Source organism: Haplochromis burtoni, unplaced genomic scaffold (genome assembly GCF_018398535.1).
Source record: "Haplochromis burtoni strain Fernald_Lab_line unplaced genomic scaffold, NCSU_Asbu1 Contig_24, whole genome shotgun sequence".
Lineage (NCBI taxonomy): Eukaryota > Metazoa > Chordata > Actinopteri > Cichliformes > Cichlidae > Haplochromis > Haplochromis burtoni.
This window is the reverse complement of record NW_024582385.1, coordinates 87,344-109,419: the sequence shown is the minus strand read 5'-3', so window position 1 is coordinate 109,419 and position 22,076 is coordinate 87,344. Positions and strand designations below refer to the sequence as shown.

General features: G+C 41.3%; 1 protein-coding gene across 1 annotated transcript in view; it reads right to left on the bottom strand.

Annotated features, from left to right (window-relative positions):
- The window catches only part of jam3b (junctional adhesion molecule 3b), a 49,341-nt gene that overhangs the window by 7,403 nt on the left and 19,862 nt on the right, over nucleotides 1-22,076 (bottom strand). Inside the window, exons 2-3 of the mRNA XM_005947795.3 lie at nucleotides 249-317; nucleotides 40-153 (exon numbers count right to left, since the gene is read on the bottom strand). Coding sequence (XP_005947857.1) covers nucleotides 40-153; nucleotides 249-317 — 183 coding nt within the window. The remainder of the gene's footprint in view (nucleotides 1-39; nucleotides 154-248; nucleotides 318-22,076) is intronic.

Genomic DNA, 22,076 nt, shown 5'->3' with positions numbered 1-22,076 from the left:
AACATATAGAAACTATTTACAGACTACTTCATGTATTACCATAGATCTTCTTGTCAAAGTAGACATAGCTTGGCCCCCCGCTTGTTATCTTCTTCCATTCAATTCTGGGATTGATTGTGGAAATAGACTCAATCACACATGATAGCTCAACTTCTGTAAGCAGAAACGGGAAGTGATACGAGGACATTAATTCAAGATCAATGACTGGTTCGTATTTTTTTTGAGGGTCGTCAGTCTCGAGCTCTTACTGTCAAACTCATTTGTCCACGGTGAGGCATTATTTGTCTTCAGCACGACTGCCAACACGCTCAGGTAGCCTGCAAAGCAAGATGAAGAAGGCAACATAACTCTCCAGACTGTCATGATACAATACCAGCTGATGCTGGGCTTGTTTTTAACACTCCACTCATCTTAAATTTCACTGACACAATAAAAGGGAACTTAAATGTCAATTCCTACAAAACTGTGATGATCTAAACATAGAGGCGCTATTTGCCCTCGTTCTGTTAATATCTTCCCTTTTTAGCTGTATTGGTTAAACCACTGTGTGTGGGTGTGTGTGTGCTGTTTCTATGCACAGTGCGGGGAGGCATGTGCCCTTTTCACGGCAACCTCACCAAACCAGTAGGTCAACAGCTTGCTGAGCCCTACTCTCTCCCTCTATCCTTGCTTCTACCTTCCCCTTCCTCTCTCCCTGAGCCCGATGCTGCCAGTGTTGGACTAAAAGTGCAAACAATGGGCCATGGATGAATCATCTCGACAGCCTTTGGTCAGCAAATTAATTCACACAAAGTCATTTCCATGTCAAAGTTAACTTACCAGCCTGCTCATCAACACTTGCAGGGAGATAAAATGATGGCCTGGCTCATGGATGCAGAGTCACCAATAATCTATTTTTACTAAATTTGTTTATTGAACAAACACTATCGAGATGCTGCAATCATATCTAGTACTCTGGCTCAGTAAACAGGCTACATAGAGTCCAGACATACAGTTGTGGTTATATACTCTCATAGGCATGAATATCCTGGTAATTTGGGCTTTTAATGATTTCTTTGAATTGTTCTGTTTTCTTCCAGGATGGAATGATTATACAGCTTTAATGGCTTTAAAAATAAGATTTGGTTGCACAGGTTTGAATTTATTTCGGATTTTCTCAAATATACAGAATGGCCAAAGTATACTTAAACAGAGGCTCAAATATAGGCCTACATCCCTACTAATATTTTGTTAAATGTCCCTCAGTATGTTGTAGCTTTTTTCTGGCCTAATTCTAGCTGGATATTTGGTCACTCTTCTTCGGCAGAATTGGTAGCACTCATTTAAATTGGTTGGTTTTCTGGTACGGACCTGGCTTTTAAGTGTAGTCCAGGCATTCTGGGAACTTAATGGTATCCATTCCAAATGCAGTTTTGGGATTACTGTACAGCTGGAAGTCCCAGCTGTCACCAAGTTTCACCGGCACAAAACAGTCCCAAGGTATGATGCACAGTGTTGCTAGGTTTGAAATCCTCATCTTTATGGAGGATGTGGCTCAGCTCATAGAGTGGGTCATCTACTAGTCGGACGGGCGGTGGATTGATCGTTATATAAAAGTGCTTGGGTATAGATCAAAGTACTGTAAAAATGTGTGCGTGATTGGCTAAGTAGTAGTAGAAAGTGTGTGCAAACGTACATTGAAAGGTGCAACGTTACAACTTTATTAGACCACTTTTCACAAAAAACACAAATATTTTACAAATCTGTTAAAAACTTGTGGAAAACTAAAAATGACTGCACTAACATGTTTTTCTACACAAATCTGAGCCGTCACGCACGACTTCTGTTATCTTGAAATCAAGATAACAATATTTAGACTTACTGCTTGTCTATTACAGCACGGTGAGGAAGCCAAATGCAGCTCCTGCTATTCTTTAAAACCTTTCCCCAGTCTCTCCACCCAAACCCCTGTTTAAAGTATTTTTAAACCCACACCTAAAAGTTGCAGAAAATATTTACAGTTGGTGCAGTCAGTTACTAATTAGTGGTGGAAAGGGTGTTGGGCCTCTCAATCAAAGAAACCTGCTCAAACAGGGATAACGTGACCTCCACCAGCTGTCATCTGGATGCACAGCAGTGTGTAGGGTCACCTGCTAAAGCAGACAGGATAAGCTGATTAGCCCACAGTCTTCCCGGAGATCATAACAAGACGACAGCTTGTTTTTAGCTGCTGACTGTTATAAAACCTTGTCAAAGAAACGGTTGCACCCATGTGTGACAATAAGCTTAATTCTAGGAGTCACGTTTTGTGCACCAGGCTCACACTGAGACTAAATATGGCTATTTTAGCATCGAGTACCGTTATAGGCTACTAATTTTGCATAGCCAGGCTACGCTCATCATATGAAATTTTACACAAAAACCAGGATGATAACAGACGGTTCTTTAATTAGAAAACACTGTTTCAAATACTCCTTCACTCACATATTTGAACTGCTAAGAAGGTCAATAGCAAGACTTTGAATTCAGCTTCAGGGTGCTGCTTTACAACTTACCCTGACCTCTTGGTGGCAAAGGAAGGGAAAAATAAAGCAGAAAGGATGTCAAATGCATGCAGACTCACATTCGAAGCTATTTGAAGGAAAATGTTCAGCAGTACAACGGCGCTCTGGACTGTAATAAATATTAAATAAATACAGAGACATATTTGATTTTTTTGCTTGTGTTACACAGCAACACAGAAGGCAAAGTTTGGTCCCAAGTGGGACAGAGTTGTCTTCACAACTCTGTCCCACAAATGATAAAAAAGTTTCCTACAGCTCCAGAAAGTATGACTGAGAACTTCAACAAAGAGCAGCACAAGAGCAGAATTAGAGTATGCACTTTTTCACAGAAATGTGGTAATCCAGTGAAAGCATGTCGCCTCTTTAACTTGTACTCCACCGCGCTGCGCGCATAAAAAGGCTGTGCGCAGAGCAGAAATGCTTCCCAGCCTCCACAGTTACTGAGAGCTCCTCGTACCCGAGCTCGGCTCTTGTTATTTCATTTGATGAAGAATCACTGAAGGGTAATCTTTGCTTTACATGTGCAGTGCAACGATGACTGAATCCACAGCTTCTGCATTCACGCATGCACTATATTTACTGACAAAAGTTTGTACACGTGATGGAATGCCACTGCTTAATTCTGGTTTTAAATTTCAACTGCACTGCAAACTGCATAACCTAATACTGAATCCAAGCATGCGAGAATGGCAAGAGTCCAAAATCTCTGACGATGGTGTGTTGTAATAAAACCAGAAGTTCTTTGTGAATGATTAAAATTAAGTTATTTAGTTCTACGACTTTCCATTAAACACAGCATTCAGTTTCATCTACAGTTAGAGAGTGGCAATGAAGTCCCCTCCATTCCCTGACCTCCTCCTTATTTCAGACAGTATTAGTGCAGATTAGGTTCCTAAGTGAGCTTGACGTAGAGATAAAAAGCTTGAGAGGTCTTCTGTGGAAACAGCTGTCCAAGAATGCATATTAAACCCCCACTCAAACAGGCTGGCCTCTAATATAACGTAGGGTAGAGACCCTCCAATAATACAGATAGACCCCCTATGAGCAACCAAACTGCTTCCTATCAGCAAGAACGTCACATGTTTTGACCCCAGAATAAAATAAAAGCCGAACAGTCCAACAACTGCTTTCTATCCTTTCAGCAAAGACTGCATCTTTCCCGGCTCTGTAACAGCGAGCCACAGCTGGACTGGCTAGCAAAGTATCAGGAACTGCTGACTGGATGTTATGAGAGCGGTGTTTCCCATCTCTGCTCCAGCCTGTCTGACACATCCTTCCCTGATCATGCCAAACTCATCCTGTCTGTCTTCTGCCATCCCTGAATAGCCTCTCAGGTCTTCTTCTGCTCTCCTGCATCAATAAAGCCAGTGATAATTAGTTAGTTAGAGGTTCAGGTCATCATCATGAAAATGGGACGCAACTCTTACTCTATGTGTTATAGCTAAGCAGTGCGTGACCGGGTCCGGGCGTAAGCTGGGTGTAATGTCAATTCTTAGCTTTTAAACCATGCAGGTGCTCAGTGACCTACATATGCAATTATTTTCTTTTTTGCTTCTTGGTTGGACACAGCTGTGAGAGATCAGGGAATCTGCAAATCTGCATCAAAGTTTTTTTCTTTTAATCTTCCTTGCTGCCTCCATGATGGGTGCAGGGTTTTCTCTATAATCTTGGTGTAAAGCCCTCATAAACCCCACCCCAGGTTTTACATCACTGAATAATACAATAGGCACAGAGGAGTTGGTTATTCCTTGATAAAAAAAACAAACCCTCCATTCTTTCAGTGGTTTCCCCTGGGACGCCGCGCTTGTTTCCTGTACCGCTGCTCTGTAAATCCGGCGAGATGAGGCCAGTATCATAAATAGAAAGATTCAATTAGGCAACCGGTGATATTCCCCGTGGAACATCTCTACCTCGTGCCCTTGGAGAATATTCCCACACCCTTTGGAAGCTCAAACATCAAAGTACGCACACCCAGTTTTGCATACTATCAACAGTTGCTGTTTGGAAAGTCTTCACCTGCTTGAGTTGCACTGATCCTCTCAGCCAACTCTGACTGTCTACAAGCAAACGGGACCACCAAGAAGCTTTTAATATTATATGTTATATGGAATCTTTAATAGAAAAGAAGGACCCTCCTCCTCCTTTCACAGCCTGTCACCAACCACTGACGTCTCCAAGGCTGTATGATAAGCATTACTAACATTACTATAGTGTCACACATTTTCTGTTCTGCTTTAAAGACACCAAAGACTAGCTTTACAGCCTTTCCACACAGACGCAGGATGAGCACGTGCATTCAAACACGTGTAGAAGCACAGAATGGTTAAAAGAACATACATCAAATGTCGCATAGCTACTGTTACATGAACAACATGACCTACATACCGCTAATAGGTGTTCAGCATCTTGATTCCAATTTAAACATAGGTAAACAAGCTAACCAATGAAGTAAACAACAACATCACTACTGAAGAGTACGAGTGTGCGGTGGTGGAGAAATGAAGCATGTAAGTGACACGAGAACCAAACTCCTGTTCCCACAGTGTCCCCTCACAGCGACGCTGCCTTTTAATTTGCAGGCCTTTTGACGTTTTAACCAAATCTTGGTTAAAAATCACTGTTTACATGTTCGGCAAAGACATGTTTGCCTTTTCCCCCCTTTTTTTGTCATGAAACTTTTTTCCTTGAATTGGATCAGCACAAATAAACTTTTTAAAAATAATTTCTAAAATTACAGAAATTACTTTATCATAATAAAGTCACGCACCAAGTGATGCTCCTTATGGCTCGGTCACGCTAGATTAAAAAGATGACCGCAACCTCCTGTTGACTAAGAAAAACTGATCGTTGTCTGGTTTTGATTTTTATTCATATTTGGTGGCTGATTTCAAGTAGTTGAAGTGATTAACTTAACCACTGGGCGACCACGTTTGATTGCAGGGTGACTGCACAGGTCGCCTGGTGGGAGGTATCAAGTCTCTTAACGATCACGCTTGAAGATTGGTGAAATTTTGCAAACAGCTGCAGTCTCCTAATTTTTAAAAGAAGACAGACTGCCAGTACATTGCAATCAATCTGAGTCAGGCTATGCTGATGAGCTTAAGTTGTCTGCAATGCATCTCTTTGCAGTAAAGGACTTATATTCCAATATAAAAGCAAGGCCGTCCTGCAACTAGTCAATTTTTTTTCTCTCAGTCAGAGCTTCACATCTTTGAGGCTTCACATCTTTGAGGCTCTGGCTGAAGACTGAACTTTAGTAGTTAACATAAATTTCTGTTTAATGTGAATTTGTGTGTGAGCATAAAGAGCAACAGACTTGTAACATGAAGCATTTTGCAGATTTCCTATTTCTAGACAGGCTGTACATGTTTGCCAACTTGTTTTATTTCTGTTTTATGACACATTAACGTTGCTTTAACTGACTGAGCATGACAGAGCTCCTCCCTTGGCAACAAGTTATTGCACATGGTCTAGTTTTGCCTAATGTGACTGTAGCATTAGAGAGCCAAATAAAGACATGCCCTTCACAATTAACACCGTGCAAAGACAGTTCTGATTCTGGCTTTACTGAAGCATCACTTTAAGGAGTTTCTGTTGGAATTTCTTTGCAGAAAGCGCCCAGTAACCCAGTTTATATTCTCATACAAACTGGGTTACTGGTTTTGGCACATGACCGGCACATTTGTGGTCAGTGTGCATAAAAGTTCAACGTAAGCTCCGAGCAGGATCAGGTCAAACCAGGGAAGAGTGACATTTTTAAAGTGTTGAAAGGAATAAAACATAAAACCACACCATGACATTTAGAGGACTGGGTTATACCGATGTCACCATAAGGGACAACTTGCTACTAAAAGTAAAACAAACACAATACATACTATAGTCTGTAGTCACAGATTTGTGTTATTTTGCACCTTTACATTGTTATTTGTTATACAACTTCTATATAGTACCCAGTAGTTCTATGAGGGTTATAAAACTGTAAACAGTAATATTTCTCAGTCCATAGCTCTTTAAGCTATGGACTGAGACACTGGTGCCCTGACAGGAAGTAAGCACCAAGCTGAACAGTGTATTGCTGAATCTCTCTCATGTTGTGCATACTCTGCCCTGAGGAGATGCTAATTTCCATTTGATAAAAGTCTATGATTTCAGCTGGGACACAAAGCCTGACAAATTAATTCATAAGAGCATCGCATATTACCATAAGCTTCTTTCTCAGAGACGATTACAGCTCGATCCTAGACAAAGCATGCTCTGGTGCTCCAGTTCCCATAGCAATATTGCTGATATTTCCATAGTAACTGGATTCTGTTTCTGTCTTAGTCGCTGTCTCCCTCCCACCACCGACTGATGACCAGTGCTTGACAGGATCCCACCTGTTTTGGTAGCTGTGGGTGAAAGTGACTAAACAGATCTCAGAAACTTTCTTACAAGGGAAAGGTTTTAGGGCTGCTGGCACGAACCATGACCCCAGGTTGTATTGTCACAGCTGTGGCCATCCAACGGGGCTGGTGTGCCACATAAACCTTATCCCCAGCCACTGATGTCTATGTGTGCTGTGAGCTCTGAAAAAACATGTGGACATTATAGAGGAATAACTCCTAAAATGTTGCATCGCTGTGTAATCTCATTGTTCGATCATTTGGGAAAATCAGTTTCTATCGACTGGAGAGAACCTATTTCTTTCAACAATCTTTCACTGACTGATGTCTGTTCCTCTGAGCAGGACATACAACAATGTGATACGACACGCGGCCTGTTTTTCTCCTGCCGAGCTTGTAATTTACATCAATATTCACTTAATCTACTGAATTACTGTCAGAGTTGTCTATGTGTGCTATACAGTCCTGTGTAAAACTAAGTACACCCAATAATTCAATAGCTTGTTGAACACCTTTGGGAGCAATAATTTGAAGTAATCATTTTCATTATGATGACGTGTCCATGGTGTACCCTGCCTCTCGCACTAGCACAGCTGGGATAGGCTGCAGTCCCCCCCACGACCCTGAAAAGCATAAGGGAAAGAGAATGGATGGATGGATGGATTTTCAGTATGACTTTATCAGCCTCTCAGTGGGAATTTTGGTCCGCCATTCTTCAGTTGTTTGAGGTTTGTCACCATTTGTTTATGTTTATATCTCATGGTCTCAGAATTTCAGTCAGGTTCCGGTTCGGACTGTGATTCGACCACTGCAACATGTTGATTCTTCTGAGTTACAGCAATTCTGCTGTAGATTAGCTGGTTTGGTTCGGACCATTGTTCTGTTGCATGACCTAATTTCAGCCAGGCTTTAGCTGTTGGACAGATGGCCTCATGTTTCACTCTAGAATACTTTGCTATACACACGAGTTCATGGTGACTGGGAGGCACCCATGTCCCATCATCAGCCTCTCCCTCCTGTGTGTTGAGGATCTCGTGAGAATTAATGGATTTACGAATACAAAAAAATGCCATCGGATTTTGATCTATAATACCATGTGGAAGTGTCTGATTGAAAATGATCCTAAACACACCACCAGTAAAATCATACATGGACAGAAGAACACACAGTGGAACGTGATCAGTCATGGACTGGCCTCCCCAGAGCTCAGACCACTCTGTGGATCCACTCTGTGACAGACTGGATCACTAACTTTACGTTATGTAATGTTGTTTGGGTGATTTGATGTGCTTCTGGTAGGGTTCTGTGAAAAAAACACAAGCCAATTTAACAGACTGCTAGCAGGTAAGCTAAGATGCGCCACAGCATAGTGGTTTACACAACCGCCCAATAACAGGAGCTCCTTAGTTTGATCCCAGAAAGAGACACAAATGTGACAGGAAGGAAAAATCTGACAATCAAATATGTTTTCATCCCAAGAGAGCTGCTCAAAGTAGTTTTAATTTCACATTTAAATGTGAAAGCTACAGCCAACAACTAACTTAGCTCTGTTAAACAATAAAATAGAATCTGCTCAGTAAATAACACTGAATACAATATTGCATTCATATGAACTCATCATTCTTCTTCATTATTTGTGCTAAGTTAGAATGTATTTTCATGTTTATCATATAGACATCCGAACAGTAAGAAACTAAGTTCCTTTACAGGACAGCACATAAATAGGCTGAACTGTTCCTTTAAGGTAAGGACTTTCCAGTATTTTGAATCAGCCCAGTTACAGTGGCTTGTACTGTGGCCAAGTGGCACTGAGCCTGCAGAATCATAATGTTCAGAGATGAAAGTGTCCAGGCCAAGAGTGTGTACAGAATGCTAAGCGGTCTGGACACAATCAGTTTTAATAAGCACAGGAGCAAACAGATGAAAGCAAAGAGCAGGAAGCGGAGGTGAGGGAGATGCATGCTTATCCATCTACGTTTGTGGGTATAGATAAAAAAAAAAAAAAAAAAAGTTAACTTAAAAGGGTCGTCCTTATTTCCTAAAACGATGCGTTTAAATCAAATAAAGCCAGGAATCCTGACGGTTACACTAAGTCACCCTCTAGCCTGCTCATCCTGGACTAAGAGCAATGTTTCAGACAAGCTTTTTATTTCCACCAACTATTCGACCCCTGGTGAATAAACTCATTCTGTCTGACTAAAAGTTCAAAGAGATTATATCTTTTCCAGGTGCACACAAACATGGTTTACTTTTCCCTACAAGGACTTGTATACTAATTTGTTCCGCATTTACATACGAGGCTGCTGCGAGCCATGGTCTACAAGTCCGACTAGGTCTCGTGTTGGTGAGCCCTCTGATCTAGGAGGGTCAAAGACTCGGCCTGAGCCAATGAGAGGACGGAGGGGGTGAGGAACGGGGAGGAACCGATGGTGTCACTGAATGCCTGGGAACCTGTCACTTTGTGTCAGTGTTAATGTCTACATCTGGCCTGCTCTCACTTTAACCTTAAGCTAAGTATGACTGGCTCACAGGACTGGGCCAGAGTGGAGGAAAAGCAACTTTTTCTCCTCCACCTTACAGTGCCTTTCACTTGCCACTATGGCAGTCACTGCAATGAATGCTCCGCATTAAGGGATTCAAGAACAGTTTAGGAAACATGGACACATTTAAGACGACTCACATTATCCTCACATTACCACCCTTTAAGTCTCTTTCAACTTTTAATAGCTTTTAGGAGACTCGGGTCTCACCTTTCAGTCTCTCATAAGAGAATCCCACCTGGCAAAATTAGTATTTAAAACTTCCAAGCAATGCTTACATTTGAGTGAAGGGTAAAAAAAACATCTTTTTTCCAGTCTTATAAAATCATCCTTGTAAAATCAGCATTTTACATTCTCGTTTCATCATTTCTAAGTCCCTAAGAGCAGAGGCATGTAGTGACTTTTACACAAAAGCAAGCAGAGACCGCTCCCAGACCCCTTCCTCTATTTAAGACACGTTAGATCAGATTAAAACACACCGTTTTGTGCTGCCTGTTTTTTATTCTCTTAAATATGCTGACAGTCTCCTGCACCTTGCTGAACTGTACATGGATGTCTTTCTGTTTTTGCACTTCTTCTTTGTTTAAGAACTGTAAAATATTAATACTTAGTCCTTTTTCATCACATGTTACACGGTACGTACATTTATGTGGGACTATACCACCAAAATATGAGATGTGCACTCCAGATTTTAGAGCTCTTTGTGAGCTCAACAGTTTTCGATTGAACTTGCGAATGCCGAATCTAAAACTTTCAACTTTTAAAAAAAACACCTAGGTGTAATAGGACGTCTCAGAAATGGTCTTCTTAGACAGTTATGTTCCAGCAGAACTGCGAAAGACGTCAAATCAGTGCACAATGGTTCGCTGGATTAGAAAGAAGCCTCTTACATCATGTCCTCTAAACAATCTGATAACACGCCTTTTCACTTTTCAAGGCTACTGAGAAGTCTACCAAATTGTCTTCTCAGCAACTTTTTGCTGGACCCATCTTGGGCTACATTGGATCAAATCTCATGGATTAAGCACGGCCCAATTTTCAGTGACTATTTTTGGACTAAATAAAGGCCACGACTGACTGACCACATTAAGCCGAGAAAACAACATCCATGGACGTCTGGTGCTTGGGGGAACTTAACTTTATCCATTTCCTATGCAGCCCTTTTGTTCCCATTAAAAACAGGATTTTTAGCCAGTGTGTCTATGATTTAACCTTCTTGATAAATTGCAGGAAAATATAAGCTGACACAAAGGTACTGACAACAGCACTGTACTTATTTCTCTCCTTTAAAGATATAAATCAGTCGTATAGAAAATGTCAAGATATATATCAGACTCATAATATTGTGTTTTTGTGTGTGTGTGTGTGTGTGTGTGTGTGTGTGTGTGTGTGTGTGTGTGTGTGTGTGTGTGTACATATCGAAACCGTGACACCAAAGCATCGAACCGAACCGAACCGTGAATTTTGTGTAGCATTGCACCTCATATATACGTTACGCATATGTATCAAACAATACAAAATGTTTTATTTATTTGATCAACTTTTCTTCTGACGATGCTGTCTGTGTTGAGCGCTCAGTGGATCTGCGTTCGACTACTCCGCCTAGGCTGCACTGTAGGGCTGCTCGATTATGGCAAAAATGATAATCACGATTATTTTCACTGAAATTGAGATCTCGATTATTTGACGATATTTATTTAACCCTTTAAGACCTACCATAGAACCAAGTCCGCCAGAACTTATATTATTTTTTTTACATGTTGTAGTGCCATTTTTGGGAGCATTTCAAGTTGCTATACATCAATACAACTGTTATAGCCCATATTTTAATGATATGTATGCATTAAGTCCATAGTAACTACATTAATTGCAAAAAAAGTGCAATAAACTACAAAAAAATTGAAAATCTTTTTTGTTTTTTATACATATATTTCTACTTCGAGAAATTTAAGAGGTTTATCCCTCAAAACTTTAAATACAAAAAAGTTGCAAAAAATTGTTTACAACAACAGGAAATTTATTTTGATTGATTCATAGTTTTATTTTGGAGATACAGCAATTTTTATATACTGCAGGAAAAACAAAAAAACAATCCTATGATGCAAATTTGCAAAGAAAACAGCAGGTGCATCAAAATAAACTATTTCCAGCAGTGCAATTAGAGTTCTAAGCATCCCAGAAACTATTCAGAAAAGTAAACATGACTTATAAAAACACCAGTATAGGCTTTTAAGGCCTACAAGTAAAAAACTACATTTTACGCGAAAATGGCGGACATGCGATAGTTCGCGCTGACGTCTGTTTCAATGTGGGAAGTGTTACAAACAGCTGATCAGATCGGCAAAGCCTGTTTCTGGAATATTATGTTTTTGTTCCTGCAAGCGCTTTTTATGCAATTTTTGCAAAGGAAACCGTGACCTAGGACAAGCTGATGCCATGAGATGTAAGTACAACTCCTCCGGTTTCATATGCAAAAAAAAATATTGCGCTAGCTTACATGGTTCAGGTTCTACAGGGATTTAAAAATAGTTACACAAAACGGAGCGTGCCGCTCTGACCGGGTTAACAATAACAATGTGTTGAATAATGACTTTAAAAAATAATATAAAATAGTGTGCAAATACTGATAACAGTGCAAATGTTTGCAATATAAGAAATAAATGAAAAATGTAAACATCTATGTTTAGTGAACTTTGCAGTGTTGCTCTGTGGTGCAGCTACAACACCGTAGCAAAGTTTACACACTGTGTCTACTTGATCCACGTCTGACTCCGCGAACCCATAATGTTTCCACACCACTGAAGTTTTTTTTTTTACCTCTCTTTTCAACCAACGGCAGTCACTCTCCTCTCCAAATAACTTCTGCTTAGCTTTCCGAGCTTCCCTCGGGTCCTCTTAATTGTTGTGACGCGTGTTCGAAATGCAGAGAGGTGCGCTCGATTTGCCACACGGAACAGCGCGAGAGTAAAGCACGAGGGAGGGGCTAATAATCGGCTCAGTCATTTTTAATGATCGTTGAAAGCCCAGATCGTAATCGTGATTAAAATTCGATTAATTGAGCAGCCCTACTGCACTGTTGAGTGCAGATCCACTGAGCGCAGCGCAAGCTAGCAAGACAGAAGTTAAGCTCGTTGCAACATGGCAACTGCCTCAACGCTACCCGTTTTAAAGTCATTATATATATATATATATATATATATATGATATTATATGCTTTTATCTAATAATAGGTCTTTTGCTGAAGCAGTACTAATCACATGGATCTGCTGTCTGAATACTGAAGCACATATAAGTGCATTGTGTACTTTGCTATTAGTGTGTAAACACTCTTTAAACATGAGCTTTGTGTGCTGCCCAAGTTTATCTGGTCAACAAGGCATTTAGAAATGATTAACCGACACTGAATGATCTCCAGTGATAAGTTTACTCATTCATTAAGTCATGTGAAACATCTTGGTACTAAGATAATCAGATGGCTGTTGTACAAAAATAGTCCAGTTGTTTGGTGTCACACAGCCTCTTCACATGGTCCCAGCGGCCCTGCATGCCAATGGAGACCTTTGTTTTGTGCCACAGTTTGAGGCTCGAGGAGTGAATGAATGCCTAATTAATCAGAACAATGGTCAGTGGGTGCTGTGATGCCACAGCCATCAAACGCACACAATGTGGAAGTGCAGACCTAAATTCTCTGACTGAAAATCAAGTCGTAAGATCCTGATATGCCATAGATTTGTATCTGCGATGCAGAGTAATTCCATTGCTGCACTCTTTTCCGAACTAGAATTTTAAACTTGATACTGATACGCAGGAAACTACTCGATACCTGATAACCATCATGGTGAAGACTTTGACCCCATCCTGCAACCCTCTTTATTTGCTCGGATCAGTTCTCCACACTCCGGCTGGATATCCAATCAATATTTCATACCAGGACGCATTCAGCCCTTCAATAATTATTCATCTCTTATCTGACTACAGTCCACTAGCCTCTATATTAATGATAACAGATGGCTAATGTTGCTATCGGGCAATTGCTAAGGGGGTAAATGTTGCTAATATTAACAATTGCGCTAGCCGGGTTAACATTTATGATAACTGTTTAATACTTCAATGCTGTTGAAAGGGAAGCTTTATTGATCTCTTGAAATTCCCCCAAAAGCGTTGCTCAGTTTGACACGGACCCCTTGCAGTATCCTGTCGTGTCTGGCACCGTGGCGCTGGCAGGAAATCCCTGTGGCCATGGATGTGGGGGTGCCACTGATCAGGCATGGTGTTGTTTGTGCCCACGGATGTTTACCTGAGGATCTGGGGAGTTCAGGCCCTTTATTTCGCGGGCTTGTTTTTGGTCTGCAACAATGTTTAGACAGATATTACACGTCCTTTTCTCCTTAGACTTCAGTTTTAATCGAGTTTCCAACAGAACATTACACTGTGATGACATAATCCATATCATCGACTTGAGCTGTGGTTTTCATATTTGGGCTAAATAGGTGTATATAATCTGCATTTCTTCATAGATTCTAAATGTTAACATAGAAATCTGTTAGTTTTAAAATGTTGACTGATGTCAGTGATGTCACAGGTATCTTGGGCAACCTACATTGGTGAGCTATTCCTCAACAGAGTAAGAACAGGTTAGCATTCAAATGCCCAGACACTATTTATAGTAGCTGTCAGCAGCAACCACCAGCAGCCTGCTAATTAGGATCCCTCCCAGGTAGGAAGTGCACACAAGAGTTGCTCTGCCTGACTTTCACGGTCACTGAGAGAAACCTTGACCATGCTTCATGACGAAATAATTGGGTGCTCATTTTTCTAGCCTAGGTCAGCCTCTTGAGGGAGACAGTGACAACGCCTTGTCAAAACAGATTGAAGCACAAGGCCAAGAGGCTGAGCGGGCCTCCCCTGGCACAGCATCTCTGTTATGCGAGCAATCTGACATGCCACACATGTTGAACGTCCAGATGAATTGGGGGGCTCCATGGCGTCAGCTTAAAGGAGATCTAACAGGAGGGGTCAGGGCTAATTCAACTCCCTGTAACAGTTTTTTTGGCTACAGTCAGAGTCAAATCCCAGGCTTGAATGTGAGCTGCTACCACGAAATTCTGTGTTAAATCACGCCACACTCAGTGCCAGAATTAGCTCCTCACCACACTCCGCACAGATGGCATCAGCGGCGCTCGTTGCAAATGCTTCGCATTCTAGTCCGGGCTGCCCGACCCCTTCCTTAATCCTAATTAGGAACACAATTTCCGTGCAGGCTTTTTCCAACCATGATGAAAATAAACATTTGTATGGCTACAGCACAGGCTTATGGGTAATAGTATTTCACAATTCTAGGAATCCACTGATTGTTACAACATTTTAACTGATCAAGAGCGAGCTTTTAGAAATAACTATTGCTACTGTGCTGTAACCTATATCCTGGATGGATGACGTTCTGCCGCCTGTTCCTTCAACCACACACCATAACCCCCCCCCGTATACTAACAACCCGCTTACACACATTTGATCCTCAGCAGAAATATTCCTCTTTTTCCCGAAGCTTTCCATCAGCACACCATAAAGGATTAACCAATAATTCCCCAAAACATATAAAGATCTGGAAACACTCGCATCTGCAGCTATCAAGCTAATCTGGATGTTGGCATATTAACACAAGTCCTTTTCTGACCAGCCAGCAGTTCCTTTACCTAATAATGCCCTATTTGACCAACACAGTGACAGAGAAGTGGGGGAGCTGATCCACTCTGCCACAGCCTGCAGAGATAAGCGCTCATTGTTGAGTGCGTGGATAGTAAGCGTAGCCGGTCACGATGAGCTAAGGCTCGACTGACAACGGAACAATAACACAACACCACGCAACCGAGACGTGTTGACTTAGCAGGTCCAAAAGGTTTAATCTGCCTGACTTCCTGCATGCTCCAAGGATGCCTGCTGTGGGCTAAAATGAAAGGGTGGTTTGTGATGTAGCTTTTAGGGACGTGCCAAATTTGTGTAACTATGCTGACTTCAAATTCTGACTGTTTTCATTGGAAGAATATTCCCCCAGCCTTGCAGCTTTCCGTTTATTCCATAAATTTTAAGGCTGCATTGAAGTGTAAGACAAAAGAAGATAAAGAAAAATGCAGTTTATGGAAAAAGCAGAGACCTAGGCAACAGGCCGGTGCTATTTTTTTTAATCATACCCTACAAGTAGGCGCACTTGGCGAGTATGGAGAAAAAATGTCATGTATTCTAAAGTCAATTAAAGAATGGAAGAAGAAATTGGCATCAGGAGAGAAACTGCTTTGCTTTAATAATGTCAATATACTGTGGGGATGAACAAAAGTATTTTACCAGTACAATATAATCTGCAGTATGATCATTGCTTTAACAATGTAACCGATAGTTCTAAGATGGCCTTAAGAGGTTTATGCATACTGTTATCATATTAACCTTGTATTCCAGATGCAGTTATAACTATTTTATACACATTGCATATCTGTGCTTCTTTTGAGTGGATGTTCGGTTCATTAAGGGTCTTAAGCTTCACTGGCATGACTGTCCAGGTGATACATACTGAGGGAAACTAGAACATAGAATGAATTGCAATACATGCTTACAAAACACTTATATCAGGTCATTTTTATTATCGTTTATAAGTTCATATTCTTGTATTAAGCCTTTAGTAGAGGTTCTTGATTAAAACATTAATTCAGTAGATGACATATACATAGTTTCAGTTCGGTTATTACATATATGAGAGTGGCTTCTGTCTCTCTGTCTGGTGAGAGGTCAGGAGCTAGTCGGCGAGGTGAAATAGGGTGCAATTGTGGTTAGCACACACACACACACACACACACACACAGTTAGAGAGAATCATTTATAGGTGAAAGTTTAATCATGTTTTGCTCGGGGTTGCAAAAGAGCAGTTTGTCGCAGAACTGCTGCTGATGTGTCAAGATGATAAGCGAGCATCCGGCAGTGACAGGAAGTCTTCACGGCAGGTACTTCCTGTTTAACTGTGTTAAAAGTCATTGTGGTTTTGATCTGACCTATGTATGAAATGGATCTGACGTTGAGGGGGCGTCATTAAATTTAAGCCCTGATGGTATAAAATATATGCTTATGCTTTGATTAGTCGAAGATCATCAATTGCTGTCTGCGTACGCAGTGATCTTCCCACGCGTGCATTAAATCATCGTTTGACTTCACCCGGCCGGATCAGTGTGGTTATTCTTCGATCACCTCTTGTACCCTTCCTCAATATTGAACCCTTAACAATACCAAAATGTATCTTCAAACCCTATAACAGAAACAAATATAGCCAATGAAGAAACATTTTTAATGTAATTCGCCAAGCTGACATTCTCCTTTTCTGATACTGTACAATAATTGGGTTTTCAGCCAGTAACAATCCAGCAATTCAGCTCAAACTGAGAGTCTACTACTGCATACTGCTGTCTGTTATTTCTATTTAGTTGTGTTACTCTCTCCACTCCACACCCACATGTTTGTGGATGTGTCATGTGTTGAGCTGGCAAGAGACAAGTGAAGTGAAATAATAACGATGCTGACAATAATATGTTATGTTACCAAGCAGCGTAAGGCAAAGCCAGAACAACACAGAACTAAAAGGAATAGATCAGAACATAACAGAACATACTGTCTGCGAGGATGAACCAATATCAGATCTCTTTGTCAAATGCTATTTTGCAAAATAGTATGTTTTGTTGTACGGTAGCTGAATATGGATGCTAAAAGACAATACGACTGACATGGAATGTCTTGAACTATTCACCTGAATATTTGTGGCACAAAAATGTACGACGTGGAAGCTTTTATAGTCTTCTAACAGGGCCTCCCAGCTGGGTTCAGCTTAGTAATCAAGATGCTATCAGTTCAATAAAACAGTATTTCTAAAGTCTATGGTTACAACAATAGCTTCCTTTAAGCTAGCATTTGTTTGCTTTCCTTGAACAAAAGCCACCTTGTGCAGATGAGGACTGAATGCAGGAAAAAGAAGTTAGACTGATGTAATGATGTATGTCCGATCACTGCTGGAGACAATAGCACCCTTTTCTTTCTCTACAATTTAAAAACACTCAAATATTTTATTATGGGTACAATTTATGGGTACAACTGCAGAGCTCCTTCAGTGACAGACTGCTGCATCCTAGATGCACGAAGGAGCGTTTCCGCAGGTCCTTCCTCCCTGCAGCTGTCAGACTGTACAATCAGAACTGCTCCCACCAAACACAGATGTTTACATCTGCGCTGTAACTGCAATAAGTTAATCAACCGATTCGCACTACAACCTGGGTTTGCCTCTTATCTGTAGTTATTTTTATTTTATTTAATAACTGTACAATACTCTGTATATAGTAACCATTGTCCTTAATGTAAATATGTAAGAAAAATTGTGTATGTTTCTGTTCTGTGTACTCTTTGTTTGTATATGTGTCTTTTTGGCTGCTGTTACAACCAAATTTCCCCTTGTGGGACAATTAAAGGATTATTCTATTCTATTCTAATTTATTTCACAGAACTCTGAAGGACTTTCAACAGACAACTCAGTCATGAAGTGCCCTTCTTTAGCACTAAAAGCAGATATATGCCATCTAGCTACAGCATACAGCAATACTTCTGCACGGGGCTATTAACAAACTCCATGTGCTGTTAAGTGTACTTAGCGTTTTCGATTGTTGTTTACATTTTAAATCTCTAGCACCAGGCAGAAGAGAGAGTCAGCTGATTGTGACAAAGAAAAATAAAAAAATACACACAAACCCCCCCCCCGAAAAGTCAAACAGTCAAGTAAAGAGTCACGAGGTCAAAAACATGACTGCTGCAAAGGTTTACGTTCTCACAAAGATTTCCTGTACAGCAGACTGTGACAACTGCATGATGAATAATCCTGTGGGAAGCTGTTCTGACTGTTTTGTTGTTCCTTAGTAAGCGCTAACGTGGCGGACATGAGGAGGAGTGCAGAATGTGAGGTCGCCAAAAGTACGTCACTGTGTAGGAAATGACTGGTCACAGGTGAAATGAGCTTTGAAAGGCAGGCAGTATTGAAGGGACTGCCCCACATTTTTTGACTTTAAATGAAGGAAGCAGTGGGACAAGGTTATGATCCATAGGAAAAGAACGACAATGTTCTCATTGTTTCTTTAGAACAGTCTTTGGAAAGCTCTGGCTTTTGATTAAAGTGATTAATTGTTGTCTGTCAAAATGTTTGACCAATAACATTTTAAAACACTGAAACTACTACCAGTGCAAAAAAAGTCACAACATAAATCTAAAAATTGTTTATTTCAATCTGAAATCACTTCTAATTAAAAGGGTGGAGATGCCTGCTGTCATACAGCACATTCTGGAAACACAAAAACATTCCATTCTGCACGACACAGAGCTGCAAGCAAACCCTGACTGGTACTCATTTCAAGAGACAGTTGTTTATGTCATATGCCTATGGTCAAAAGAGAGAGAGAGAAAAACTAAACTAAATACTTTGCCATCAAAGTGTGCAACCCAGGCAAGAATTTGCCAGCGAGCAGCCCACTCAGACAACAAATGTGTGCAAAGGCATACTATACACTCAAATAGACTGCACAGGCTGGCTGTGGCTGAGCTGGGCGACAGGGAATGCTGCTTAAACAACAGCTGGGGAGAGAAAGCATGTGAGCCTCCTGCTGCTGGCCACTCCCCTCCCTTTCGCTCCCACTCTGAGGGAGCACTTCCATCACCTGCTCAGGGAGGAATCCTTGATGGGTTTCCGTGGGAAATACCAGACAAAAGCAACAGACGGTCCAGCGACCGACCGCTTCGTGACATCCATTCCATTTCCAGGCTGTTACATGAACTATGCCACTGTGTATACAGTCGCATAGGAAAGTCCTAAGGTGTGCGGCACGTGAGTGGAGAGCAAGTTACTGGTCCTGGGAACAATGGACAAGCAAAGATCTAAAAGTACTTTCATGGTAAGAATAGAGGACAGCTGGTGACCTCAGTCACCTGTTGTCTTTGCCTGCGTCATGCGTAACTACTTAGTATTCTCCTGCATACTGTGGCCGAGTATGGAACACGTGCCTCGTTCATGATCAGTCTGCTCTTCGTGACAATCATAGCAAAGTCGATTGCCCCTAATACGAGGAGAATGAGTTAAAAAAAAAAAAGCAAACAAGCAACAATAAATTGAATCTCTTTTCCCTATAGGTAAGAAATCAGAAATGTATTCCTAAGCAGCTTATAATGCACTTTCTGGTGTTCTTACATGGAAATCCAAAAACAAAAACCTGCACACATCTGCCGCTCGATGCAGTAATGAAATCCAAACCCTGTGGAATGTATCTCTGTCTCTTCTCAGAGCGATAAAAATGATAATGCTTTTGCTCACATTCAGTGCAACTATGGAATGACTCAGTCGTGGGTTAGAATTGATAACCTACCTGTGTAATAACTAGGGATGGGTAGCGTTTAGGTTTTATCCGATACCAGTACCAAACCGGTACTTTTGAAACGGTGCCGGTGCTTAAACGGTGCTCAAACCGGTGCTTAAAGAATGGAGAACACAAAATTGGTCCAAAAACCTCTCATGTTCAGCTGTTTTTTGTAAAAAGATAACAATGTTAGCCTTTTCTGCAGCTATGGGGCATATATGGTATCACTCTTGGCTGGAAGCAGTGCTTAAACAATGGAAAAAACACAAACTTTGTCCAAAAACCTCTCATGTTTAACTGTTTTCCACTTTTTCTTTGGTCATTTTAGCCTTTTTGGCCAGGGTGAAGGGAGTATCTGCCATCAAACAAGAAGACAGCCGCATGTAGCTATGATGATGTTTGCTAGTTCACCTTACATGCATTAATGTAATAACGTGGTTAGCCTACTCAACGTAAATTACACACGAACAACATTAAGCTACTCACGCAGAGAAGAACGGCTGCTGCTGCATCATCATCCTCATCATTTCTGCTACACTGGCAGGGCTAGGGGCCAGGACTCTCCTCTTCGGGTTTTTGGGGGATGTTGCTAACTCCGGGTCCGATAACAGGCACCACACCCGCAGTAGATGTGCCGGTGTGAGGTCTCGCAGCAAGCTATCAAATACGGCGCATTTCTCGGCTTTTAACAAAATGCTATACGTCGCCAGGTGTTTCATCAGATTCGAGGAGTTACCTCCTTTGCACAGTATCAGCTTAAAGCACTTGTTGCAGGCTGCTGAGTTTGCATCTTTTGCTGTGAAGTACAGCCAGACTTTGACCGCTTCGCCTTGGGCATTTTTAATCTGTAGCTCTGCTCTAAAAGAACAGTACGTACCTGGTCCGCCTACTATCCTCGGAAAGGTAAAATGATTGGCTAGAATCCAAAGTGTATGACATCTCAGGGAAAAAAAAAGCACCGAAATAAAGCACCAAAATGTGCGCTGCTTTTCGGTCTGGTTACTACCGTTTATGTCAGAACCGGTGCCATTACCGGTACCCATCCCTAGTAATAACTGCAAGTTAGAACGTAGAATAGAACAGACTTACTGCACTGAACCAGCAGGCAAAGCCCTTATAAGCCATGATAACAACTCATTCTGCTTAAATTCATCATCTCAATAATCTAAGGGAAACAATATAATAGAACAGACAGAAGTGGTCTAGTTCCATTCATAAGGCTTGTTCTACTCAGATCTGATTGGAGCCTTTGGGTTAGATAGCAGCACATCATAGCAGTCCTTCAGAGCTCATTCCTCTCTGCAGAGCAGTTCTCACTGAACATTACCATGATAGCAATCGCCCCAAAGGAAACCGCCCACAGATGTGAACACTGATGATCTTGAGTGTTGATGATAAGGGATAAAACTGTACAGTCACTCAGTTCCACATGAGTGAGCCTGTACAAGGGAAGGGAAGGACAGGGCGGTGGTGGTAGAGGGGGAAGTTGGGGGTGGGGGTTCATTACACTTGAGCGCTAGCTGGACGGAGGCCGTTTCGAGAGGCTTGTCAGCAAAGCGATATAAATATTTCCTCTGAAAGTGTGCCAAAAAGCTCAAGAAACCATAAGATCATTGTTCTAGCTCATAATAGATTGGGCCAGCATGAAAAGCTGCGAGGGGGCTCTGGGTTCAACTTTGGGGTGGAGTGCGCTGGCTGTACAGAGGACTGTGGCTTGCTGTTTGTTTTCCTTCTGTTTCACCTCACACAAAAGGAATATACAATATACTGAGGCGCACCATCAACTTTACATGGCTTTTGTTCTCATTGCTTACTGCTGTTGTTTTTTTATTTTCTCAATAAATTATTTGTTGGCTTTTTGCTTTTGTATGTTGAATATTTTAGGAGCCACACATCTGTGCTCTCTGTATTCTTAGGTTTTAAGAGAATAGCTCTCAGAAGTGGCTTTGTTTTTCAGTATAAGCAAGGCAAGCAGGGGCCTGCCACTAATGTAAAAACTAGTGAAGCACTTGAAGAACAAGGTAAAATTTTTACCTCAGCAAGATCTCTCCTGTTGGTACTCTCTGGAAAAACAGCGCAGCATTATCCTCTGGGTTTTTATATTATATGTATATACTAGGGGTGCAACGATATTCGTATCGATATTGAACCGTTCGATACAGTGCTTTCGGTTCGGTACGCATATGTATC